This window comes from Citrus sinensis, chromosome 5, assembly GCF_022201045.2.
Source record: "Citrus sinensis cultivar Valencia sweet orange chromosome 5, DVS_A1.0, whole genome shotgun sequence".
NCBI classification, from domain to species: Eukaryota; Viridiplantae; Streptophyta; class Magnoliopsida; order Sapindales; family Rutaceae; genus Citrus; species Citrus sinensis.
Genome location: NC_068560.1, coordinates 1,778,774 through 1,800,435, shown reverse-complemented (window position 1 = coordinate 1,800,435; position 21,662 = coordinate 1,778,774). Strand labels below are relative to the sequence as shown.

The 21,662-nt window shown below is 35.1% G+C and overlaps 2 protein-coding genes across 2 annotated transcripts; both read left to right on the top strand.

Annotated features, from left to right (window-relative positions):
* The first annotated feature begins 6,430 nt into the window (after nt 1-6,430).
* Nucleotides 6,431-16,613, top strand: LOC127898681 (DNA (cytosine-5)-methyltransferase 1B-like). The gene is made up of 12 exons (XM_052440395.1): nt 6,431-6,607; nt 6,862-6,929; nt 7,141-7,240; nt 13,779-14,041; nt 14,167-14,626; nt 14,726-14,890; nt 15,009-15,210; nt 15,282-15,399; nt 15,507-15,654; nt 15,745-15,966; nt 16,126-16,338; nt 16,434-16,613. The coding sequence occupies exons 1-12, from the start codon at nt 6,431-6,433 to the stop codon at nt 16,611-16,613; spliced, it is 2,316 nt and encodes a 771-aa protein (XP_052296355.1).
* A 2,417-nt stretch (nt 16,614-19,030) lies between these two features.
* On the top strand, nt 19,031-20,402 carry LOC127902568 (uncharacterized). Its single transcript, XM_052442037.1, has 3 exons — nt 19,031-19,236; nt 19,401-19,486; nt 19,950-20,402. Exons 1-3 carry the CDS (start codon nt 19,073-19,075, stop codon nt 20,042-20,044), a joined length of 345 nt encoding a protein of 114 aa, XP_052297997.1. The 5' UTR covers nt 19,031-19,072; the 3' UTR covers nt 20,045-20,402.
* Nucleotides 20,403-21,662: the final 1,260 nt, after the last annotated feature.

Below are 21,662 nucleotides of genomic sequence, written 5' to 3'. Positions count from 1 at the left end.
TATTAATAGCAGACTGTGCTTCTTTTTTTGTTTAAAAAAAAAATGTAGAGCTTTGGACGATCTAATTAACTTGTCAAACCGAAGACTCTGCCCAAGATCTTGAATGAGACCAACACAAGATGCACAAGCACAGAACCGAATCTGAATCAACTCAATATTCGACAAACCAGACTTAAACTTCCAAGAAATAGAATTAAGAAGAAAGAAAGAGATGAATCAGAGACAAAATCATAGAGAAAACAGAGATAACGTGGTGAAGTATATGTTTCCTTCGCTTGCATTGCTTTCAATTACTTGAGCCTTCACAAGCTAAACCAAACTAAACTTTTTCCTTCAGCAAATCTCTTTTAAAAAATTCTTATTTTTCTGTAAGACTCGCTTACTATATAAATTAATAATTATGTAATTCAAAACTAAATTTATACTATGTATCTGTGTCTTTTATAAAATGTACTTTTATTGATTTTGCCTTATTTCATTTCTTATTTTTCTGTAAGAGTCGCTTACTATATAATTAAATTAATAATTACGTTTCATCTTAATGTAATGTTGCATGGAGATGCTACAATGCCATTAGGATTAATGTAGTCTTGTAGATATATTTAATCTATTGCTGTGGCCATTGAACAAAGAATTGATCAGTTATTTCCTCTGTTTAATTGATCTGCTAACTTGCAATGTCTTCATTGATGATTTGTCTGTTTTCCCAATATTCTACAAATCTAAAACTTGCCAAACATTTTGATGCTTACTTTAATAAAATTGTAAGTTTATATTTCTTTGATCGATCCTTGCCACAAGCCATGTTCTGTTGGTCAGACACATGCACGCATGTGTGGAAATTTCTTATTTTGTCGTTTTGATCTTTGTCCTATATCTTCTTTGAAAACGTTACTGAAATCACCCTTAGCCAATAATCAAATGAACAGGCTCTCATTTCACTTGTATTAGTTTCTTTACAATTTCTCAAAAATTAATCCTTTGCTTTAGCAACGTGGAGTTGGTCGGACGTGAATCCTGCCAATTCCTTAAGATTTGTCATTTATGTTCTCTTTTTCATATTTCATATTTCAAGCTTGCTCTCTTCTTGAGCAGTTAACCAATTGTAAATTGTCAATCTCTCATATCTCTGTTTTCAAAAAATTAGTTAAGCAATTGTACTATGCTTTTATTGAAATGACCCTTTCCTGACGGAGGGTTGCCTTCTGCGGAACTGACTAAGCTCCAAATAACGTGGTGTGATAAACTAGAGGCCTCACGCAAGGACAAGCACGGTCTTCAAGAATTAAACAGAGCAGGCCTGGCAAGCGTATTGGGTATTGCTTCCCAGTTGAGGCAGATGATGGTATGTGATACGACACTCTTTGAGCGAGTGCAGGCTCCAATCTGTGGGGAAAAGAATTTGAAGAAAGAGAAAGGGGACAGGGGAGTTGCAGAGAAGAGAAAGACGACGAAGCTGAAAAAAGGACAAAATGATATATTCTTTTTGATATCCCTCACGGGTCCCTTGACAGTACAATATATTCTCCCTTCCAAAAACAGCCACGCACCCTTAACTAACGAAATAGAATAAAATTGATAACAACAAAACAATAATTGAAAACAGAACAATATTCGTTATTATAATATCTCAAGCATTCTCGAACATTCCTCAAATGACAAAGTCTTTGAGCCATCCTGGTTTCTTTCTCGCGCGAGCTGGACCTGTCTTGAGCTGCTCTCTAGCTTGTGTCTCATTCAAGGGTTGGACTTCTTCCATTGCTGCAGGCTGGGTCTCTTCCTTTGCTGCCTCATTGTGCTCGATCTGATTCACAACAATTGGCCAAGTTGTATCATTCCCCATTCCTTGAAAGCTTACCTTGTCCTCAAGGTGTAGTGCAGGGTAGAGTTTACCAAATTCCTCAAAGTCCTCCCAAGTCGAATTTTCTGGTGAGCTATCAGACCATTGCACCAAAATTTGTGGAATTTCTTTGCCTTGTCGAAGTATCTTTCGCTCAGCACATACTGCAATTGGCGATGACAGGGGCTTGTTATCCACACTTCCTGGAGGCAGTGAATAAACATCAATGGGGGAGTTTCCCACATAAGGTTTTAGTAAGGAAATATGGAACACCGGGTGAATTCTACAATTTGTGGGTAACTCTAACTTGTAAGCAACGGGTCCAATACGCTCTACCATTGTGAACGGTCCATAATAGCGCCTTGCCAGCTTGTGAGATGAGCGCTTAGCAACTGATGTCTGGCGATATGGCTGAAGGTGCACCAGCACTTTATCACCTACCTGCAATTGAGTTTCTCGGCGATGTAAATTAGCCTTTTGAGCCATTCGATGCTGAGCTTGTCGTAAGTTCTCTTTTAATGAGCAAAGCATGGCATCCCTCTCAATTAACATGTCTTCTAAAGCTTGGATTGAAGTAGAGCCCCTTGAGTAACTTGGAATTGTGGGAGGAAGACGGCCATAAAGGGCTTGAAAGGGAGTCATACGCAAGCTGCAGTGATAACTGGTATTGTAGCAAAATTCAGCCCAGCTTAAAAATGAAGACCATGTCTGTGGCTTGTCTTGTGTGAAGGCTCGTAAATATTGCTCAAGCCCTCGGTTAACTACTTCGGATTGGCCATCCGTTTGAGGGTGGTAAGCCGTGCTGTGGCGTAACTGTGTCCCACTTAAATCAAACAATTTCTGCCAAAAGTTGCTCATGAATATAGGATCACGATATGAAATTATAGAGCTAGGAAATCCATGTAATTTCACAACCATGTCAGCAAATAAAGCTGCTGTTTTGATGGCAGTAAATTGAGAAGGCAAGGCTCCAAAGTGAGCTGACTTTGATAAACGATCCACAACAACCAGAATTGCTTCAAATCCTCTCGAAAGTGGCAGCCCTGTAATGAAATCCATGGTTAACTCATCCTAAACTAATGAAGGGACAGGCAAGGGTTGTAACAGACCCGCCGGTGCTTGAGTTGAGTATTTAATTTGCTGGCAAACAAGGCAAGCAGCTACAAGTTGCTCAACATCTTTCCTCATCTTAGGCCAAAAGAAATTTGATGAAAGACGTACCAATGTCTTTTTAATACCAGCATGTCCTGCCATTGGTGTCTCGTGAAACTCTTTGAGTAGCACGGCTTTTAATGATGAGTCGGGGCTGAGGTAATATCGATGTCGAAATAGCAGGAACCCTTCTTGAACCGAGAAGTCAGAAGAAAGTGAACCGGCTGCATACCTCTGATGGAGTTGTTTCATATCATGAAGAGAGCAATTTTCCTTGTGCAGATTTGTCAATAGTTCACTAGAAGGTTGGCTTACAAACGACAAATAGAGAGTCGTTGGGTTGGGTTCTTCAGTCAAGTTGTCCCCATGAATTCGCGATAAAGCGTCAGCAGCTTTATTGAAGGTACCAGCTTTATAATCAATTCTGAATTGATAACCCATCAACTTGCGAATGTAAATTTGCTGCTCTGGGGTGTGAATAACTTGTTGAAACAGTTCCTTTATGCTTTTATGGTCAGTTCGTATAAGGAAAAATCTGCCAAGGAGGTATTGACGCCATTTTTGAACCGCAGCTACAATAGCATATAATTCCTTCAAATATGTCGAGGATGCACGCATTCGAGGACCCAACTTTTTGATAAAATAAGATAGAGGATGCCCAGCTTGCATTAACACAACACCGATCCCGACATTAGACCCATTGGTCTCAATGACAAACTCCAAGGCAAAATTCGGCAAGTGAAGTACAGGGGCTTCCACAAGAGCCTTCTTTAATGCTTGAAAAGCTTGAGTAGCTGCCAAATTCCAATGAAAAGCCTCCTTATAAAGCAACTCAATGAGAGGAGCTGCGATGGTTGCATAGCCTTGAATAAAACGTCGGTAGTACCCTGTCAACCCCAAGAACCCTCTCAGTTGCTTCACCGATTTAGGCAAGGGCCAATCTACCATGGCTGTGATCTTTTGCGGATCAGCGTGCACTCCTCGAGCCGACTCAATATGGCCCAAATAATCAATTGATTCCTGACAAAATAAACATTTGGAGAATTTGACATAAAATTGAGATGTGTATAAACAACTCATGACCTGCTCCAAATGATACACATGATCAGCCAATGATGCACTATAGACCAATATATCATCAAAAAAGACAATAACAAATTTATGTAAAAAGGAAGCAAATAGTTGGTTCATTGTTGCTTGAAAAGTGGACGGCGCGTTGGTCAAACCGAACGGCATAACAAGAAACTCGTAGTGTCCATCATGCGTACGAAACGTTGTTTTATAAGTATCCCTCTTGTGAACTCTTATCTGGTGATAACCGGCTCTGAGATCAAGTTTGCTGAAAATCCTAGCACCGCCATGTTCGTCAAACAATTCATCAATGGTGGGGATGGGAAATTTGTCCTTTACCGTCACCGCATTCAAAGCGCGGTAATCCACGCAGAATCTGTAGGAGCCATCCTTTTTCTTTACTAGCATTACCGGTGAAGAAAACGGGCTTTGGCTGGGTTTTATGATGCCTTGATTTAACATTTCTCTCACCAATTTCTCCATTTCGGTTTTCTGAAAATAAGGATACCGATATGGGCGAACGTTGACTGGTTTGGAATTGGGAATAAGGTGTATTTTGTGATCAAATAGCCGTTGAGGGGGAAGACCAGTGGGTGGAGCAAATAATGCCTTAAATTTTTTAAGGAGAGTAGTAATAGGTTCAGGCAACGACCTCAGAAATTCTAAGTCATTATCTGGCAATGTGTTGGTAGATGTGTGAGTTGCTGATGGCTCAGTTGGTAAAGAATGAAGTTCAAATAAGCTGTCAATTTTGGAGTTGGATAGCAAGGCATGAAACTGGTTAAAAGAGATTAAATTCGGGTTTGGAATTGGGTCTCCCCGTAAAATGACAGATTTTCCCTCCCACTGAAACTCCATCGTCATCTCGGAGTAATCCGTAGAAATTCTTCCCAAGCTTTGTAACCATTGAATCCCAAGGACAGCATCAGGGCCTTCGATTGGCAAAAGGAAGAAATCCAAAAGAAATTCATGCCCCTGCATATTGATAGGCACTTTAGGGCAGAGAAATCGACAAGTAAGAAAATCGCCATTGCCAATGTAAACTCGAAAAGGAGTTATAGCTTGAACAGAAAGGCCAAGGCGTTCAGCCAATGGCGGCTTAAGAAAATTGCGGGTACTGCCACTGTCAATTAACACCTGAAACTGATAGCTGGCAACGGTGCCCAGCACCCTTAAAGATCGTGGATTAGTTTGCCCAGCCAAGGCATTCAAACTAGATATGTCCGCTGTGACTACTTCGTCTGGTTGTGCATGACTAAAAGCGTCCTCACTTGGCTCATCATCTTCATCATCTGTACCCATTAATAACAAAAACTTGCTACGGCAGCGATGTGTGGCGCTATATTTTTTGTCGCAGTTGTAACAGAGCCCTTTTTCTCTTTTCTCTCTTAATTCTGCTGGAGTTAATCGACGAATGGGCAAGGTGGGAGTAGGCAATAATGGGGGTTGACGTGGCTGTTTAGTGGCTGACAAACTAGGAAGAAGAGTTGTTGTTGGGGTTTTATATGATGCAGGATGTGGGGAGGCAGTAATGGTGGATTGGTGGGTGTGACTAGATGAGGGTGTCCGCTTTGTCCAAGAACGGCTCGAGGTCTTGATTTCTTCCGATCGTGCCTCATAAGCTTTGGCTAAAGCAAAAGCCTCCATGAGAGATGTGGGTCTTGCAAATAATAATTCTCGTCTGATATCGGGTTTTAAGCCCGTGATAAAGAAACTAACCAACAATGGCTCGGAGATGCCCGTGACCTTGTTCATCAAATCCTCAAAGGCAGACTGAAAATCAGCAACAGTCGACGTTTGGGAGAGCTTGGAAAGGTTACCTGGATGATCTTCATACATGGATGTACCAAATCTTTGCTTAAGATTGAGTAAAAAATTCTGCCAAGTGCTCAGCAAGTTGTTGGCCTTCATCCATTGATACCATGCTGCTGCTTTTCCCTCCATGTGAAAAGATACAATACGAAGGCGTAAATGGTCAGGGGTGCCGTGAAAATCAAAGAACTCATTGATTCGAAAATCCCAACCAGTCGGATCAGTGCCATCAAATTTTGGGACATCCATTTTCATAGAACGCAACAGAGGAGAGATATCAGAAACACCTGACAGTACAGTCGAAGACGCTGGTTCCGGTGCCATTGGGCGGGAAGAACCCACTGACGCTCCGACGGAACCATTGATTTGGGAACGTAGCTCCTCAAATCGAGAATCCACCGTGGACATATATTGCTGTATGGTCTGATGAACAGCAAGCGTTTGATTTTCAATGAGCGTCTTCATGGTGGAGAGAACTGCTGAATCAGTCGTTGGTTCTGTGAGAGACATCTGTGTTTCTTTTGTTTTTTTTTTTGTGTGAAGAGATGAAATGCAATGAAAGCACCAATTGATACGACACTCTTTGAGCGAGTGCAGGCTCCAATCTGTGGGGAAAAGAATTTGAAGAAAGAGAAAGGGGACAGGGGAGTTGCAGAGAAGAGAAAGACGACGAAGCTGAAAAAAGGACAAAATGATATATTCTTTTTGATATCCCTCACGGGTCCCTTGACAGTACAATATATTCTCCCTTCCAAAAACAGCCACGCACCCTTAACTAACGAAATAGAATAAAATTGATAACAACAAAACAATAATTGAAAACAGAACAATATTCGTTATTATAATATCTCAAGCATTCTCGAACATTCCTCAAATGACAAAGTCTTTGAGCCATCCTGGTTTCTTTCTCGCGCGAGCTGGACCTGTCTTGAGCTGCTCTCTAGCTTGTGTCTCATTCAAGGGTTGGACTTCTTCCATTGCTGCAGGCTGGGTCTCTTCCTTTGCTGCCTCATTGTGCTCGATCTGATTCACAACAATTGGCCAAGTTGTATCAGTATGTTTCCCAGCAACATTCAGTCACTTTATATTCATGATATGAAGATTTGGAAGCCATCGATGGGTGGGGGGAAGGGGGATTGAGCAGATTCTCATCTCTACAACGACTGTCAATCGGAGGACTTCATGACTTGGTGTCATTTCGCCACAGGAGTTAGGAACCCGTTTATGGATTTATGATTTCCAAAACCTGGAATGCCTGTCTTCAGTTGGTCAAAATCTCACGTCGTTGGTGTATCTTTGGCTTTATATTCGTCCGAAGCTAAAATACTTTTTGGACAAGAGCGTGCCTACCTCGCTCTTGCAACTGTATATCAAGGATTGTCCGCTGATAGAAGAAAGATACAGAAAAGATTAAATCGATCGTCTTATGTGGCACGATCTCAGTTGAAATTTCACTCTCTTCTATCTTTAGTTTTCTTTTAACTGAGACACTTTGAAAACATTAATACAACAATTTCTGCTTTTGAGAACTACAAGGTTAACACTTAACGATTGTTGGATTCCAGTGAAAAGAATTTATTTGTTGAGGTTGAATGATAGAATATATGCAATTTTCCTGCAGGTGTTGACGGTCTAAAATTTTGAGGGATACTTGAAAATTGCAACATATACAAGAAAACAGAACGAAAAGCTGAAGCAAATAACTTGATGGGTTAATAAAATTTTAGTGAAGTGATAAAATACACTCAAAGTAAGATTTTTCTAATATCTTTTAAAAGATAACAATTGAAACTAAAAAACTGACTGACCGGTTTATAAATGAAGCCAATAGCTTGATGGGTTTAATAAAGTAATAATTTTTGCTAGTAGAAAAAAGTAAATTAAATCGTTTTATTCATGAAAAAAAATCATATTACATTTTATTTCTCCAAATTTTAAAATTGGAATTTCACTCTGATTCTTAATGTAACCAAGAATCTTGCATCAGAAAAGAACGAAAACAGGATGAACACGTACCAAAGAATAGATACAACAAAACCCAAAAGATTAGTAAATGTCATAAATTTACAATAGACACACACACAATGAGTTTTTTCAGAGAATTGCATGCTCAATGATAAAAAAAGTATGCAGGTCATTCTACCAACTTTATTTTTTTAAACTCAAATTTGTCTATTATATTTTATGCTTTAAATTATAAAATCAGGAGTGTGGCGATGTCTTATTAAATAAAGAAAGGAAAATTTTGGTTATGTAAGACAATTATTTAATTATGGTTAATTATTTCAAGCCATCAAGGCTTTTTTTTTTTTTTGTCAACTAAATTGTTATTAAAGTAGTATTCGATATGTTAATAGAGTATTTCTATTCCTATTTAGGAAGGTTTCTGCCTAATGTAAATTAACATAACTTCATTCACTGTCATTCATGTAAAAATTTCACTCCAATATACTGTGAATCTTCTAACTTATGTATTTCTTTTTTATAACATTATTTGATGAGAAACCATAAGTAAAGTTGTTCAGGCTATGCTAGGGACCCTTCTTAGTGTTTATAATAGACCATCTGTTATCACCTCTTTGAAATTTGTAAGTACCAATAATATCTGTGGACTAGAGTGCAATGAATCCAAAACTTGAAGCCCTAGAACGGCTGTGCTTTGAGTAAGTGAATCCACTAACGAGTCACGTGCAGCACACATGCTATCTTCTTCACTAAACTTAAGGAAAAACGACGCTGCTTTCAGTTTCAGTCGTTTTGAGCAAGTTTAAGTGAAGCACGTGAGACCGCATGTGAGAAGGGAATCAAATTCGTTATGAAGCCATTATACACGTGTCCAAAAGCTGTGCAATTGGGTTTTAATATCAGAGGTATGAAGAGGCTGGTTGTTGAAAAAAATTTGCATAGGATTTTGAGAGCTTTCCGGAGAGATCTTAGAAAGAGAGAAAGAGTCTTCTTGTTCCTTGTAATCTCCTCTGTATTAGCTCTGTAAAATTCACTTTGAATCATCAATAAAGCTTTTTCTGTGGCTTCTCCCGTGGATGTAGATTGTGCATTTATGCATATTGGTGTGAATCAGCATTGAAGCCTCATATTGGTGTTGATTTAATTGCAACTTGAACAGATCTTGACAAAGGTTCTTGGACAGTGATTTATTTCTAATCAGAGAACAAAGCAATCAAGTCACTACAATATCATTATTCAATCATTTAGAAACATCTGAGTATTTATGAATAGTATATCTATCAATTAGAATTAGACACGTGTATATATGTAAACTCTAATTATATCTTAACACTTGTATTGTCTATGAGCCATATCTAAAAAAGTGAGCTCTAATTTATACTACAATTTTTTTTAAAAGTTAGATAGATGTACCAAATAGGAGGCAGCACGTAAATATTGATTCTTTCTGGTGGACACTGATTTTAATTTTGTTTTCTTTTTCATTTAATTATTCAATGATGCTTGGTCCACCCATGTCCAGTTCGTCAAAATTATTGATGGTGATGGGGCTGTTTTTGTTTTCAGTTTTCACATTAGATTTATTTCTATTGTGTCTATTTGTTTGATAACATATTAATTGTGTTTGGGTGGGTGTAGTATGCGAGTGAAAAACAATTGATCTTTTTATTACATATGTATTTGTTGCAACTGCATATGTATGCATTCTGTAGCTTGCAGGGTTATGTATTAATATTCATAATTAATATGTTCTTTTCAAACTTAGCCAAAGTTGTTGAAACATATAAAGACTCAAGCATTTAGTGTTCTTTATTAAATTAGCACATGATTGGACATATCAAATAAATAATGAAAATCAGATTATTATGATGATTGGATTAGTTAGCTAGATTAGTATTATTTTGCCTAATTATCAACGATAACATTCAATTATGTATAATACGTCCTTCGTACTTTCTCTTTCAATTAAAATCATAAAAAGACTTTCAATGTAGACCATATATTTGTTATGTTGTTTATTGGAGTGAATTGTTGTTGTTCTTGTGATTGTCAAAGATTATCTTTACGAGTTATTTATTTTTTATTTATGAAATCAATGGAGTTTCACTCCTAATGGATGGATGTTGCTCGGTACTAGGGATGGCAAGTAAATATCCTCTTCCGGATCTAGAAAAAATCTAAATCCGGATATTAAAAAATGCCGATCCGGATGTGGAAGGTGGGGATCCGCACGGATCCGGATGCTTATGTTTAAATATCACGATAAAAAAAAGTAACTGAATTGAGGCTGTTCCCAAGCAAGTCCAACCGCTACTGTTAGCAATTCGGGTTATTGTGTCTAAAGGGCTTTCTACACCATACAAATTACACTGGTTCTTCACAATTATTAACACATTAATATTACTAGTTAGAAAGTAATAAATAGATGGATTTTTTATTTTGAAATAAACACATTGATTGAGGAATATTAAAGGATGGGACTATTTGTAATCTAAAATTTTCTCAAAATGCTCTTTTATTATGTGCATCAGTTAATAGATTTTAGGAAATCACTTTTCACTTTGAACACTTTCATAAATACCAAAATACTCCTCGATAACATTGCTTCTATTATCTTTATTTTTTTCCGTACACCCATAAAAATATTTAGCACCCCAACATATAATTACCTTTTGCTCTCCTATTTGTTAATAATATCATTTTGCTAATTTTATTTTTCATAGTTGTCCAACATATAAAATTGATATTCATTAAAATTCAAAAAAAAAAGTTGGATGGTTGAAATTGCTTCTATATATTCGCAGAACAGTTATATGTGTATATATATATATACGCAGCTCATGATTGTACAGAAAATTGAAATCTTTATATGGAATAGATATATCTTCAACAAAAATTGAAATTTAAGTCAAAGAAATTTGAATCATGGAGTCTCTTTGTGCAAATTTGTTAAATATACTTTTAAACAATGCACGAGTTTTAATGCTGAGGAAGAACGTTCTAAATTTAAGGTTTAATAATTTTACATGGGCGTGAAAGCGCTAGGTTGGTGTCAAAAGTATTATTATTCTATTTATTTATATTGAATTGGCCTTAATGAGGGTTTTGTTGTAGTAAAAAATAAGAATGTTCAAAATAAATTTTAAGTGTAAATAATCTCACACTTATTAAAAATGATATAAATTTAATTTATTATTTTATAAATCATCATGTGCGCTGGTTCATCTTTTTTTACTTTCTATATTATTTCTATTCACTCCCTTTGATATGGACAATAAACCAATTATTGTAAGGTATATCATAAAATTGAATGCATATGTTTAAATATCTTTGTTCAGTATGTACCTATATCTATGAATCATCTCTTAATTTAGATTTGAATTAAATTTATCACATCATGGCGTACCACGTCTACGTTCTTATTTACAAGTTCTTCTTGATTTGATAATGAGAAGTACAACAATGTACTAAGCAATTAGCTAGTTGTTACAAATGAAACCAATATCTCGATGAGTTGATTAATTAATAATATATCATTTTTTTTAATAACAACGAAAAATAAATTAAATCATTTTATTCCAAATGTATTGCTACCAGGACTCTTACGTCATAAAATAATAAAAAAAGATAAATCACCAAAGAATTGATGCAACAAATCCCAAAAGACTGTTGCATGTGACATGAATTCACAAAAATGTACGTAGAAAATTGAGATTATTAGAGAATGTGCTTGAGGACAGTAATTCACTTTCCCCTGTTTATTGGATCTGCTTAACTTGTGTCTTCATCATTTAACTATTCTCCCATCATTTAACTGTTACTTGATTCCACAAAATGTTTCAAAAGGAAAGGAAATCATTTTGTTGCTTTTTTTGTAAATAAGTGTAATTTGAAAACTATCTGAAAATTAGTCCAGTTACCTGTACAATTACAAAAAAAAAAGTATAGTTTCCATTTTGTTTTGTGAGATTCTTTCATGATCCTTTGGTTAATTCACCGATGTCCGATGTCCAGTTCCTAAAACACGAGGACGGAAGCTTGCTAAACTATCTGCGGTGGGTACTGTTTTTTATTTCATTTAATGTAATAATCGCATTATGTTAATTCTGCTATCAGCTTGTTAAATTTATACCTTTAACAAATGAGTCACATTTGTGTTATCTAATTCTGTAAACGTATAAGCTATTTCTTCTTCCCATCAATTAAACCCCAAAGAATAGAACTCCCACTATAAATATCTCCTTCTTCAAATTGGTTCCTTTTTTTCTTTCCTTAATACCTTTTGAGCAGGTTTTCTTCCTTTTTACGATAGCAAACAACTAACATAAACATCTATATCTCTAACCAAAAAAATATTTGTTCACAAAATAAAAAACCACTGCAGAAAGGAAATGACACATACCTAGTTGAAATAGCGGCTTCATCTCTCGCCTATTCTTGCCACATGGCAGGAGTCAATGGAAAAATCTCATTCATGGCTTCCCTAGCTTGTCTTAACTTCTCTATCTCACCCATTTTTCTTAAAACCTTTATGTACTGAAAAAAAAAAACCATTTTTTTCGCAATCCAAGAAAGAACAAGCAAATGGTATCCTCAAAATCACTCAATAAATATGCGTATTGAAGTTACGTGGACATGGATGTCGTAATTGGAAGGTTCATTGGATAGCTGATACTCTTCAGGTTTGAAGCTCCATGTTCTGTTTTGCTTCGAATTCTGAGTCAGAATCCGAGTCGGCGTCAGAGGCATCGCTCGAGTCCGAAGAGCTGCCCTTTGTTTTTATTTTACAGTTGTTCTTAACGTCGGGCATGGCCGTGCCTTCATCATCATCTTCCTTTTCTTCAGGGATTGTTGCTAGCGTTTCTTCTTCGGGTTCCATCTTTTGAAGTTTGAACTCTTCTTACTCTGTTTCTCTTTCAGTGACTACTGGTTTCTTAATTTTATGCAATTTAGGGAAAATTTTGTTTATATCCCTCGATTTTGATTAAAATACAAATAAATTCATATATTTTCGGTCAAATTAATGAATGCCACACATATATTTGAATAAGCACTTGCATGAGTTTTTATCATTGCAACAATCAATCTAATTTTCTCCTTAATTTCTCCTTTCTCCTAGTTTATTATATTCCCATTGAATAATGGAGTAAAGAAGAAGAAAAGTTAACTATATGATTTTTCTCTTTTTTGTTTTTTGGTGATCATTTCGGTGAAATTTATTAGTATCTAAATGAAAGAAGTGATAAAGGTAATTTGTGCATCACATGATTAAATTAGATTGAAATTTAGAAATACTTATAATAATCCAAAGTAATGGCAAAACCAAGGTCGGGCTCCAATATGGCAATGCCTGGATCTAATTTGGACATATGTTTTGAACACAATGGCCGGAGTTTTTGTTTGGGCTTAAAAAGCTTGGATGCTATATTTTATAATGTCATGTATGTATTTTTTTAATTTATTCCATAATTTTGTAATTGGGCATGAAAATATAAATATTTAAAATTTTAAATAAATGTAATAGATGAGCTAAATAGATATAATTATTTACTATAACATATATATTTTATAATTTTTTTTAATAAAATTCAGGTTCTTGGCCAGACCACAGACTTATCAGGTGATGCCCGAGATTAGATCGACTCATCCCTGGACTAGGTCGGATCCAGTCCGAATCTAGTTTAGATGGATGTTTTTTACATCCCTAAGTTACACCCTACTGATTTTGAGATGGAACTGTTTTAACTTGTTTTAATTTTTTTTTTTACCTTCAGCGATTAGTAAAGATTAATATAAGAGAAAGTAATTTATTTTGGCTAACTCCTTCTCCTACATTTGCTAAGCCATTAACCAAAATGATGAAGAATATTAATAAAGTAAGTTTGATGGATACAAAAGTACTATTTCTTTGAATCAACAAATATGCAACATAAAAAAGGAAGTGGCCAATGTGGTACACACCACGGAAATAAATTTGCTAAGCCATAAACCATGTGATGATAATGATATTACCATCTTTGGGTCCGGGATTATGACAACTGGTGATTCAAGTGGATTATGTGTTGATGCTAATTTTGATCAGTCTTCATCTGTGGCAGAGAATGTTGGGGGAATACCAGTATATTTGAGTGCAATACAGGAATGGATGATCGAATTTGGATATTCGTTCGTTTCCATATCAGTTCGGACAGATATTTCCTGGTATGCATCTATATCCATATACTATCAAGAGGTTTGGTGGTGGTACTAGTGCTTAAGCTTGCCTTTTTGTACTCTTTATCTTCTGTCAGTGTTAGTTCTTATCAAATTTGCGATTTTGATTTCAGGTATAGGCTTGGAAGGCCATCAAAGCAGTATGCAGCATGGTACAAACCAGTTCTAAAAACTGTGAGGCTTGCTATTGCCCTCATTACAATGTTGAACAATCAGAGTCGAGCATCTCGACTCTCATTTGCAGATGTAATAAAAAAAGTGTCCAAGTTCAGTAAGACTAATCCTGCTTATATTTCTTCCAATCCCACAGAAGTTGAAAGGTATGTGGTGGTTCATGGACATATCATACTCCAACAATTTGCAGAGCTTCCTAATAAAAGGATCAGCAAGTGTGCATTTGTGTCTGGTCTTTTTGAAAAAATGGAGGAAAGACGCCACACCAGGTCTTTGGTGAAGAAACAGGTGGTGCTGAAAATAAATTCAAATCTGAGAAGTAAGTATGTTCTAGGAACCGATTTTAACATTTCTTTTTTATTGAATGGAGTAAAATCTAAACATTTTACGTATTCTTTTGTCTTATATTTTCTGTGATACAAAGTTTCTATTTGACTTTTTGGTGTTATTATGTTATTGTGGATCTTATACACAGTGTCTTTGCTATTGAATCTTTAGGTTTATTACAGTAAACTAGTATTGACAGTTCCTGTTACTGGAGTAGAAGGCAAATGTGACATTAGAAAGAAGCATGATCTTGCCCCTTCGGATAGCCCCACCATCTTTGAGCATATTTTCTTCTGCGAACATTTATACGATCCTGATAAAGGAACCATCAAGCAGGTAGTTTATATTTACTCATTTTCCCTTTAATTCATTTCCTTAACTAGATTCATGTGAATTATGTTTATTAAACCGTGGTTTCTTCTTATGCTGACTGTAATGTCTGTATAATGGCCAGTTGCCGCCTCACATCGAGACTAGTGTGCTAAAAGAGAGTGTGGCTGATGATACTGCTTGTAGAAAGATAAATGGGAAATGTAAAGAGGAAAAGCATGATGGTGCTGTTGACAAACAGACGGATGCTGTCCATAAGAATCGCTTAGCCACCTTAGATATTTTCGCAGGTTGTGGTGGCTTATCTGATGGCCTACAGCAAGCAGGTAGCTTTCAAAGTTCCGTGAGCAAGTAAACCGATTTAGGTCCATTGTGACTGAAAAATATGCAACTAAAGGTGTGTCGATAACCAACTGGGCAATAGAGTATGAGCAACCAGCAGGAGAAGCATTCAAGGTTAATCATCCAGAAGCTTTGGTGTTTATTAACAACTGCAATGTGATCCTGAGTTTGATGTTTGCTTTCATTTGAGTATAATAACTCATGGCTTTATGTTCGATTCAGTGATAATTGCTTTGTAATCAACTCTTATATCTTCAGTAAATCAATGAATCAAATGCAGGGCAATCATGTCAGCATGTGGGGATGCTGATGACTGTATTTCAACTCCTGAAGCTGCTGAGCTAGCAGCAGAACTTGATGAAGAAACAATTAAGAATTTTCCTCGGTCAGGACAAGTGGATTTCATCTGTGGAGGGCCTCCTTGTCAGGTACATCGATCAATCCTCTAGTCTACTTCTAGGATTTATTTTGTAAACAATTCTAACAATAAATGTGTACAATGGACTTATTAAGTTTAGCTATTGGTTCTTTGTTATTTCCAAGGATTTTCTGGAATGAATAGGTTTAATCAAGGCTCTTGGAGCAAAGTTCAATGTGAAATGATCTTAGCATCGTTGTCTTTTGCTGATTATTTCCCCCCCAGATTTTTCCTTCTGGAGAATGTAAGGAACTTTACATCATTTAACAAAGGGCAAACATTTCGCTTAACTCTGGCTTCTCTCCTCCGAATGGGTTATCAGGTAGATACCATTTTTTATTTACTCACTCATAACTTTATGGAGGGGTACCTATCAAAATTCCCTGAATTTGTTTCTCCATTTCATTAGTCAATTTAATCTGAAAATTGTGAAAGTATCATGTAGCTTATATAAATTATTCATCTAATTTTGTTGTCGTAGGTGAGATTTGGTGTCCTGCAAGCAGGAGCATATGGCATGTCTCAGTCTCGTAAACGTGCATTCATATGGGCAGCATCACCTGAGGAAACCCTCCCAGAATGGCCTGAGCCAATGTATGTGTTCAGTGGTGCTCCTTTTCGTGCAATAACAGTTAGAGATACAATTGGAGACCTCCCAGCTGTTGGCAATGGGGCTTCAGTAACAACCATGGAAGTGGGATTTTCTTCACCTGTCTGTGATGCTCATTTTATCTTTATTGTTGTTCCTTCTACCAAAGGTCTTGTTTCTTGTATTTTCCTACCGTACAGTATAAAAGTGAACCTGTGTCATGGTTTCAAAAAAAAATCAGAGGAGATATGCTGGTCTTAAATGATCATATATCGAAGGCAATGAGTGAGCTGAACCTCATTAGGTGTCAAAAGATCCCAAAACAGCCTGGTTCCGATTGGCGTGTTCTACCTAGTGAGAAGTTGTATCAAACAAGATAATTTTTAACTTGACAAGCTAATTATTGAATCAAACAAGATAAATTTTGCCAACTGTTTCTGCTGTCATGTTACCCTGCTCTCTTGATTCCCGCAGGGTTTCTCCGATAGCTATAAATTTGTTGGTGACATCCAACACAAGCATCGGCAGATTGGAAATGCTGTTCCACCTCCTCTGGCGTTTGCACTGGGGAGAAAACTAAAGGAAGCTGTAGAAATGAAAGCATCAACATCACAGAGATATTCATGTGTTCTGTGAAATAACTGTTCTTTGTTGATATGAAAACCTACTGTTTTTATTTTTTATTTTTACAACTTCGGCCTATTTCTTAGTCACACACCAACACTAACCCATCTGAAGACATTGGGCCACATTTTCTAAAAATATATTTTCTCTTTAAAATATAGTTCATATAATTCTTTATTATAAGTTTTATCCTTTTCATATTCACACTCATATCAACGTGATTAGCCAACAATAAAATTCACCTCAAAATTTATTTGAGAGAGTAAAGATCTGTGTATCTTTGCTTGAAGAGTGGAACTAATAGCACCTTATTTTTTTTTTTTTTACTCAAGCCCCACCCCCTCTCAAAACCTATTTTAAGTTTTCAAAATCTCTGTTTTAAAATTTCAGTTTCTTTTTTATTAAAAAAATATTTAACTTCTTCCACAAACCTCATATTAGGAATATTGTTTTTACAAAATTTTGAAAGTTTAAATCATATATATTTAATTAAAAAGAAAATTCTATATACTTGAATTGAGTAGAACCAAAAATGGACTTAAATAGTTATTATGTAATATACAAAGTGTTTGAGAGAAAATAAAAAAAAAATATAAAAGACTTTGGTGTAGTTGTGTGCGAGTAATGAACTAGAAAAAGAAATTTATAGAGAGAAAAAAATATAAGAATTTAATTAGATTTATTTTGTCTTTTAATATAATTAGAGAACTGTTTTAAAAGGATTATACAGATTTGCCAACAGTTACAACTCTACCTTGAATTTGGGGCATTACACTTCTCCATTCACTTATGGGTCTATGAAAACTTAACACTTCTTAAGAACATATGGGCCTTTACACTTATGTACAGCTAATTAAGACTAGGTTTGGGCGAATGGGCTTTTACAATTTTAAATGGTAAAAAAGATGATGTAAATTATAAAATTAAATTTAAATTTATTCACATTTTAATTAGTATAATAAGTTTGAATCAATTTTGTATTTGGAGTAATGTAATAATATTTTTATTTAAAGATCAATTACTCAACTCTACGTATGTTTGATTTTAATTGTAATGTGCACGTATTTAACTCTTAAAATTTATAATAAGTATAAATAATTCTTACAAAAACATAAATGTTAAATAATCATACTTTGGATGTTTTTGATTTATTAAAAAAAAAAAAAGATGCCACTTATATTTGGATATCGAAAAAGAGAAAATAAACATATCATTTAAACATATGCAATTTAAAGATATTCATATTTCAGCAAAATTCAGACTCCACTAAGATTTTAGATTAAAAAGCAAACATTATCTTACATCATGAATTCAAAATTCGTAATTAAGTTTATTCAAATGTCTTTATACAGTTGTTTTATTAGTTCAATATAAAGATATATTCCAATATTGACATTAATAGTTAAAATCAAATAACATAACAAAATAACAAAATATTTAAATATTGATTTACTGGCATCAAACAAGGGATTGGATAAAACTTTGTAAAAATAATCCAGTCATACAAAATAATGATATTGCCATACATGTGCCTCTGTTTTCGAGATTTTGTCAGATTATACAACAGATTCTTCGAGATTTGTATTTGACTTTTTATTAAATAATAAACTTTATTTAGTTTCTTTGGATAAAAATTTATAAAAATAATCCAGTTATACAAAGTAATGATATTACCATGCATGTGCCTCAGTTTTCTAGATTTTGTCAGATTATACAACGTATTCTTTGGGATTTGTATTTGACTTTTTATTAAATAATAAACTTTATTTAGTTTCTTTGGATAAAAATTTATAAAAATAATCCAATCATACAAAGTAATGATATTGCCATGCATGTGCTTCGATTTTCTAGATCTTGTTAGATTATACAGCGGATTCTTCGGGATTTGTATTTGACTTTTTATCAAATAATAAACTTTATTTAGTTTCTTTGGATAAAAATTTATAAAAATAATCCAGTCTTACAAAGTAATAATATTACCATGCATGTGCCTTCGTTTTCCAAATCCTGTCAGATTATACAGTGGATTTTTCGGGATTTATATTTAACTTTTTATTAAATAATAAACTTTATTTAGTTTCTTTAAAACCACCACTAGTCTCTTTCAAACCATCACATTGTTTCTTATAAATACTGACATGTACTCTATCCTTCATGTACATATCACATAAGGTCTCATTTCCAAGTTGTAAACTTTAGAAATACTCTTCTCACAATGATATTTCTGTCAAAATCTTCAACGAAAGTTGTTAAAAGAGGAAGAAAATGTGGAGAAACATCAGAAATAGGAACATCGGAAGGCGACGACCAAGAAGAAGATGATGATCATAAAGAAAGTTTAACCTTATCGAATCAGCGATTTACCAGAAATTATTCGAGGTGAGAAATATAAATTTCAAATTAACTTCATATTGCAACTTCTCCTGTAATTAACAATTATATATTCATGAAGACCGTGTATATGAATCACTCTCCATATTCAGTAGCATCAGATTTAACATTCTACGATTTAGCTAAAGGCACTATGTTTCCACTCTTATCAGACATGCAGCCATGCAGGCTGAAATTGAGCAAGCCTCGTCAGCGCCGCCATTTGCTCTCAAGACGAGATTTCAAACAGATAAATGGGGTAATTTAGCTTATGTCTTTGCTTAATAATATAATAGCTTATGTCTTTGCTTAATAATATAATTTCATTCTCAATTATTTAATCACCTTCAGGTAATTACTTAATTAAGCCATGATCTGTTATTTACACTGCTTTAGCTTCGTGAACACTGATCAAAATATAATTGCACGTGCCCTGCAGGCGCTGTCAGCTAGTTCTGCTACGACCGATGGATTGCATTATTATTATTATTATTATTCACTCCAACAATATCATCAAAAAGAATATCATTGGTTTGCATATCTAAATGAGGAAATTCAAAAAAAAAGAAGATAAAAAAGACAAAGATCGATGATGAAAGAAATCGGAAATCATGATCAATTAAATTAAATAATTGTACTCTCCTTGTTTTACTAAGAGCCTTGATGGCTATGGCCACTGTATTTTTAGAAGCAATTTTCAAGTTCAAATTGACATGTTTCAGGTTCGGGTTCTCGGTGTTGTATGCGTCAGCGCGAGAAACGCTCAGGTCGGCTTCGTCAGCTGCCGTTTTTGCGACGTCAAAATCGCCAACCTTAGCTGGTCCAATTGCTTTGTCGCAAGCTTCTACGACTTTATTGTATTCTTCAATGGAAGCCATGAGCACGCTCTGTTCATAGTTGTCTTTACTAATTTCATGCGGTTTAGAATAGTCTTCCCTAGCTTGAATAACGCGTTCCTTCAGTACAGTTATTGCTGCGCCGAGGATTTCATTTTGGTTTAATTTCAACATCGGGTTTTAAAGAGAGTTTCGCGCTGACTGAGGCCACACAGTTGGCTCCGAATGGAACATCGCTACAGGTTTGGTCAACCAGAAGATGATAATTGTAAACGTTCTATACTATTGACAATAATAATGCCACAGCAAGGTTGCCAAGATGAACTTCATTTTGATGTATAAGAGGAAAGAAAATGTAAGCATTGATTGATATATTGATAGATAGATGCTTGTAACGAATGAGAGCTAACAAGGGGTGAGTGAGCTTTATAAAGGACTTGATTTGAAACGACTCGCCTCGAACTCCATGCGGGTCTATTTGATATCGTCTAACTTGACTGATAATAATTTAATTCTACAGAAAATTCGGTAATTATTTCCCTTATAAATATAACAATCCCAAAATTGCAAATTTATACAAGCACTCCTAACATAGTTTAATATATAACCAGTTCCATCAATCAACCTTCTCAACCAAAATACCAAATAACACCCAAACATCTCCAATATCAAAATATTATAATATATCTGATTTCAATATATATTAAACATCCATAATCATCAAATCATAATACAATTATACATTCCAAAATGAGATGATCAAAATGCATAATACCATCTATTTCTCCTGGCGCCATCACGTGAACAAAAATTCAAAATAACTACAGTCGGTCAGTCGATTGGTGTACTTGCATCCTTCTACGGGGGGAAAAATATGATAAAATAAGGTTAATATAAAAATTAGTAAGCTCAGTGAGTGGATAACATCTTTTGAAAGTAACTTACTTTAAAGATGATCATATTTTTTCGACATACCAACTTTACTAATCTATAAGTAAGCACATAGTTAAATTATTCAAACTTTAAATCAAACAATTGTCAGTGAAGAATACATTATACTGTGCGTAATACACATGAAAATCATATCAAAAGATAACATAGAATACTTTATTCTTAAACTGTCACTAAACAAGTAAATGATCTTGTCATACCTGGACCGCATATGGGCAGTGCAATGACATACTATGCGGGCATTGTCATGCCTGGAGCTACAAAGAATAGATCAATGAAGTGCTATCTCATGTATATCATCATATCTCATCATATTGCATGCATAAAATAGTCCTTAAAGGGCAAAATCACCCAAGCACACGATCCAAAACTTCCATGTGCACTTAGACAGACCCAAAGGCCTCTATCTTATCTGTATCTTAAATCTTTTTTTGTTATCATACAGCATGCATAAGCCTCCAAAGGGCAAAAGCGCTAAAAAACACAACCTATTAACCTCTCTATGTGTTCAAAGGGGCCCCAAAGGGCTCTTATCTTATCTGTATCATTGTAACTAAATGGAGAGGGTCTTGTCTCATGATTTTTAATAACAAATTTTTATACACATAAATAACACATTTTTAATTGTACATTAAGTCTTCTTTTCTT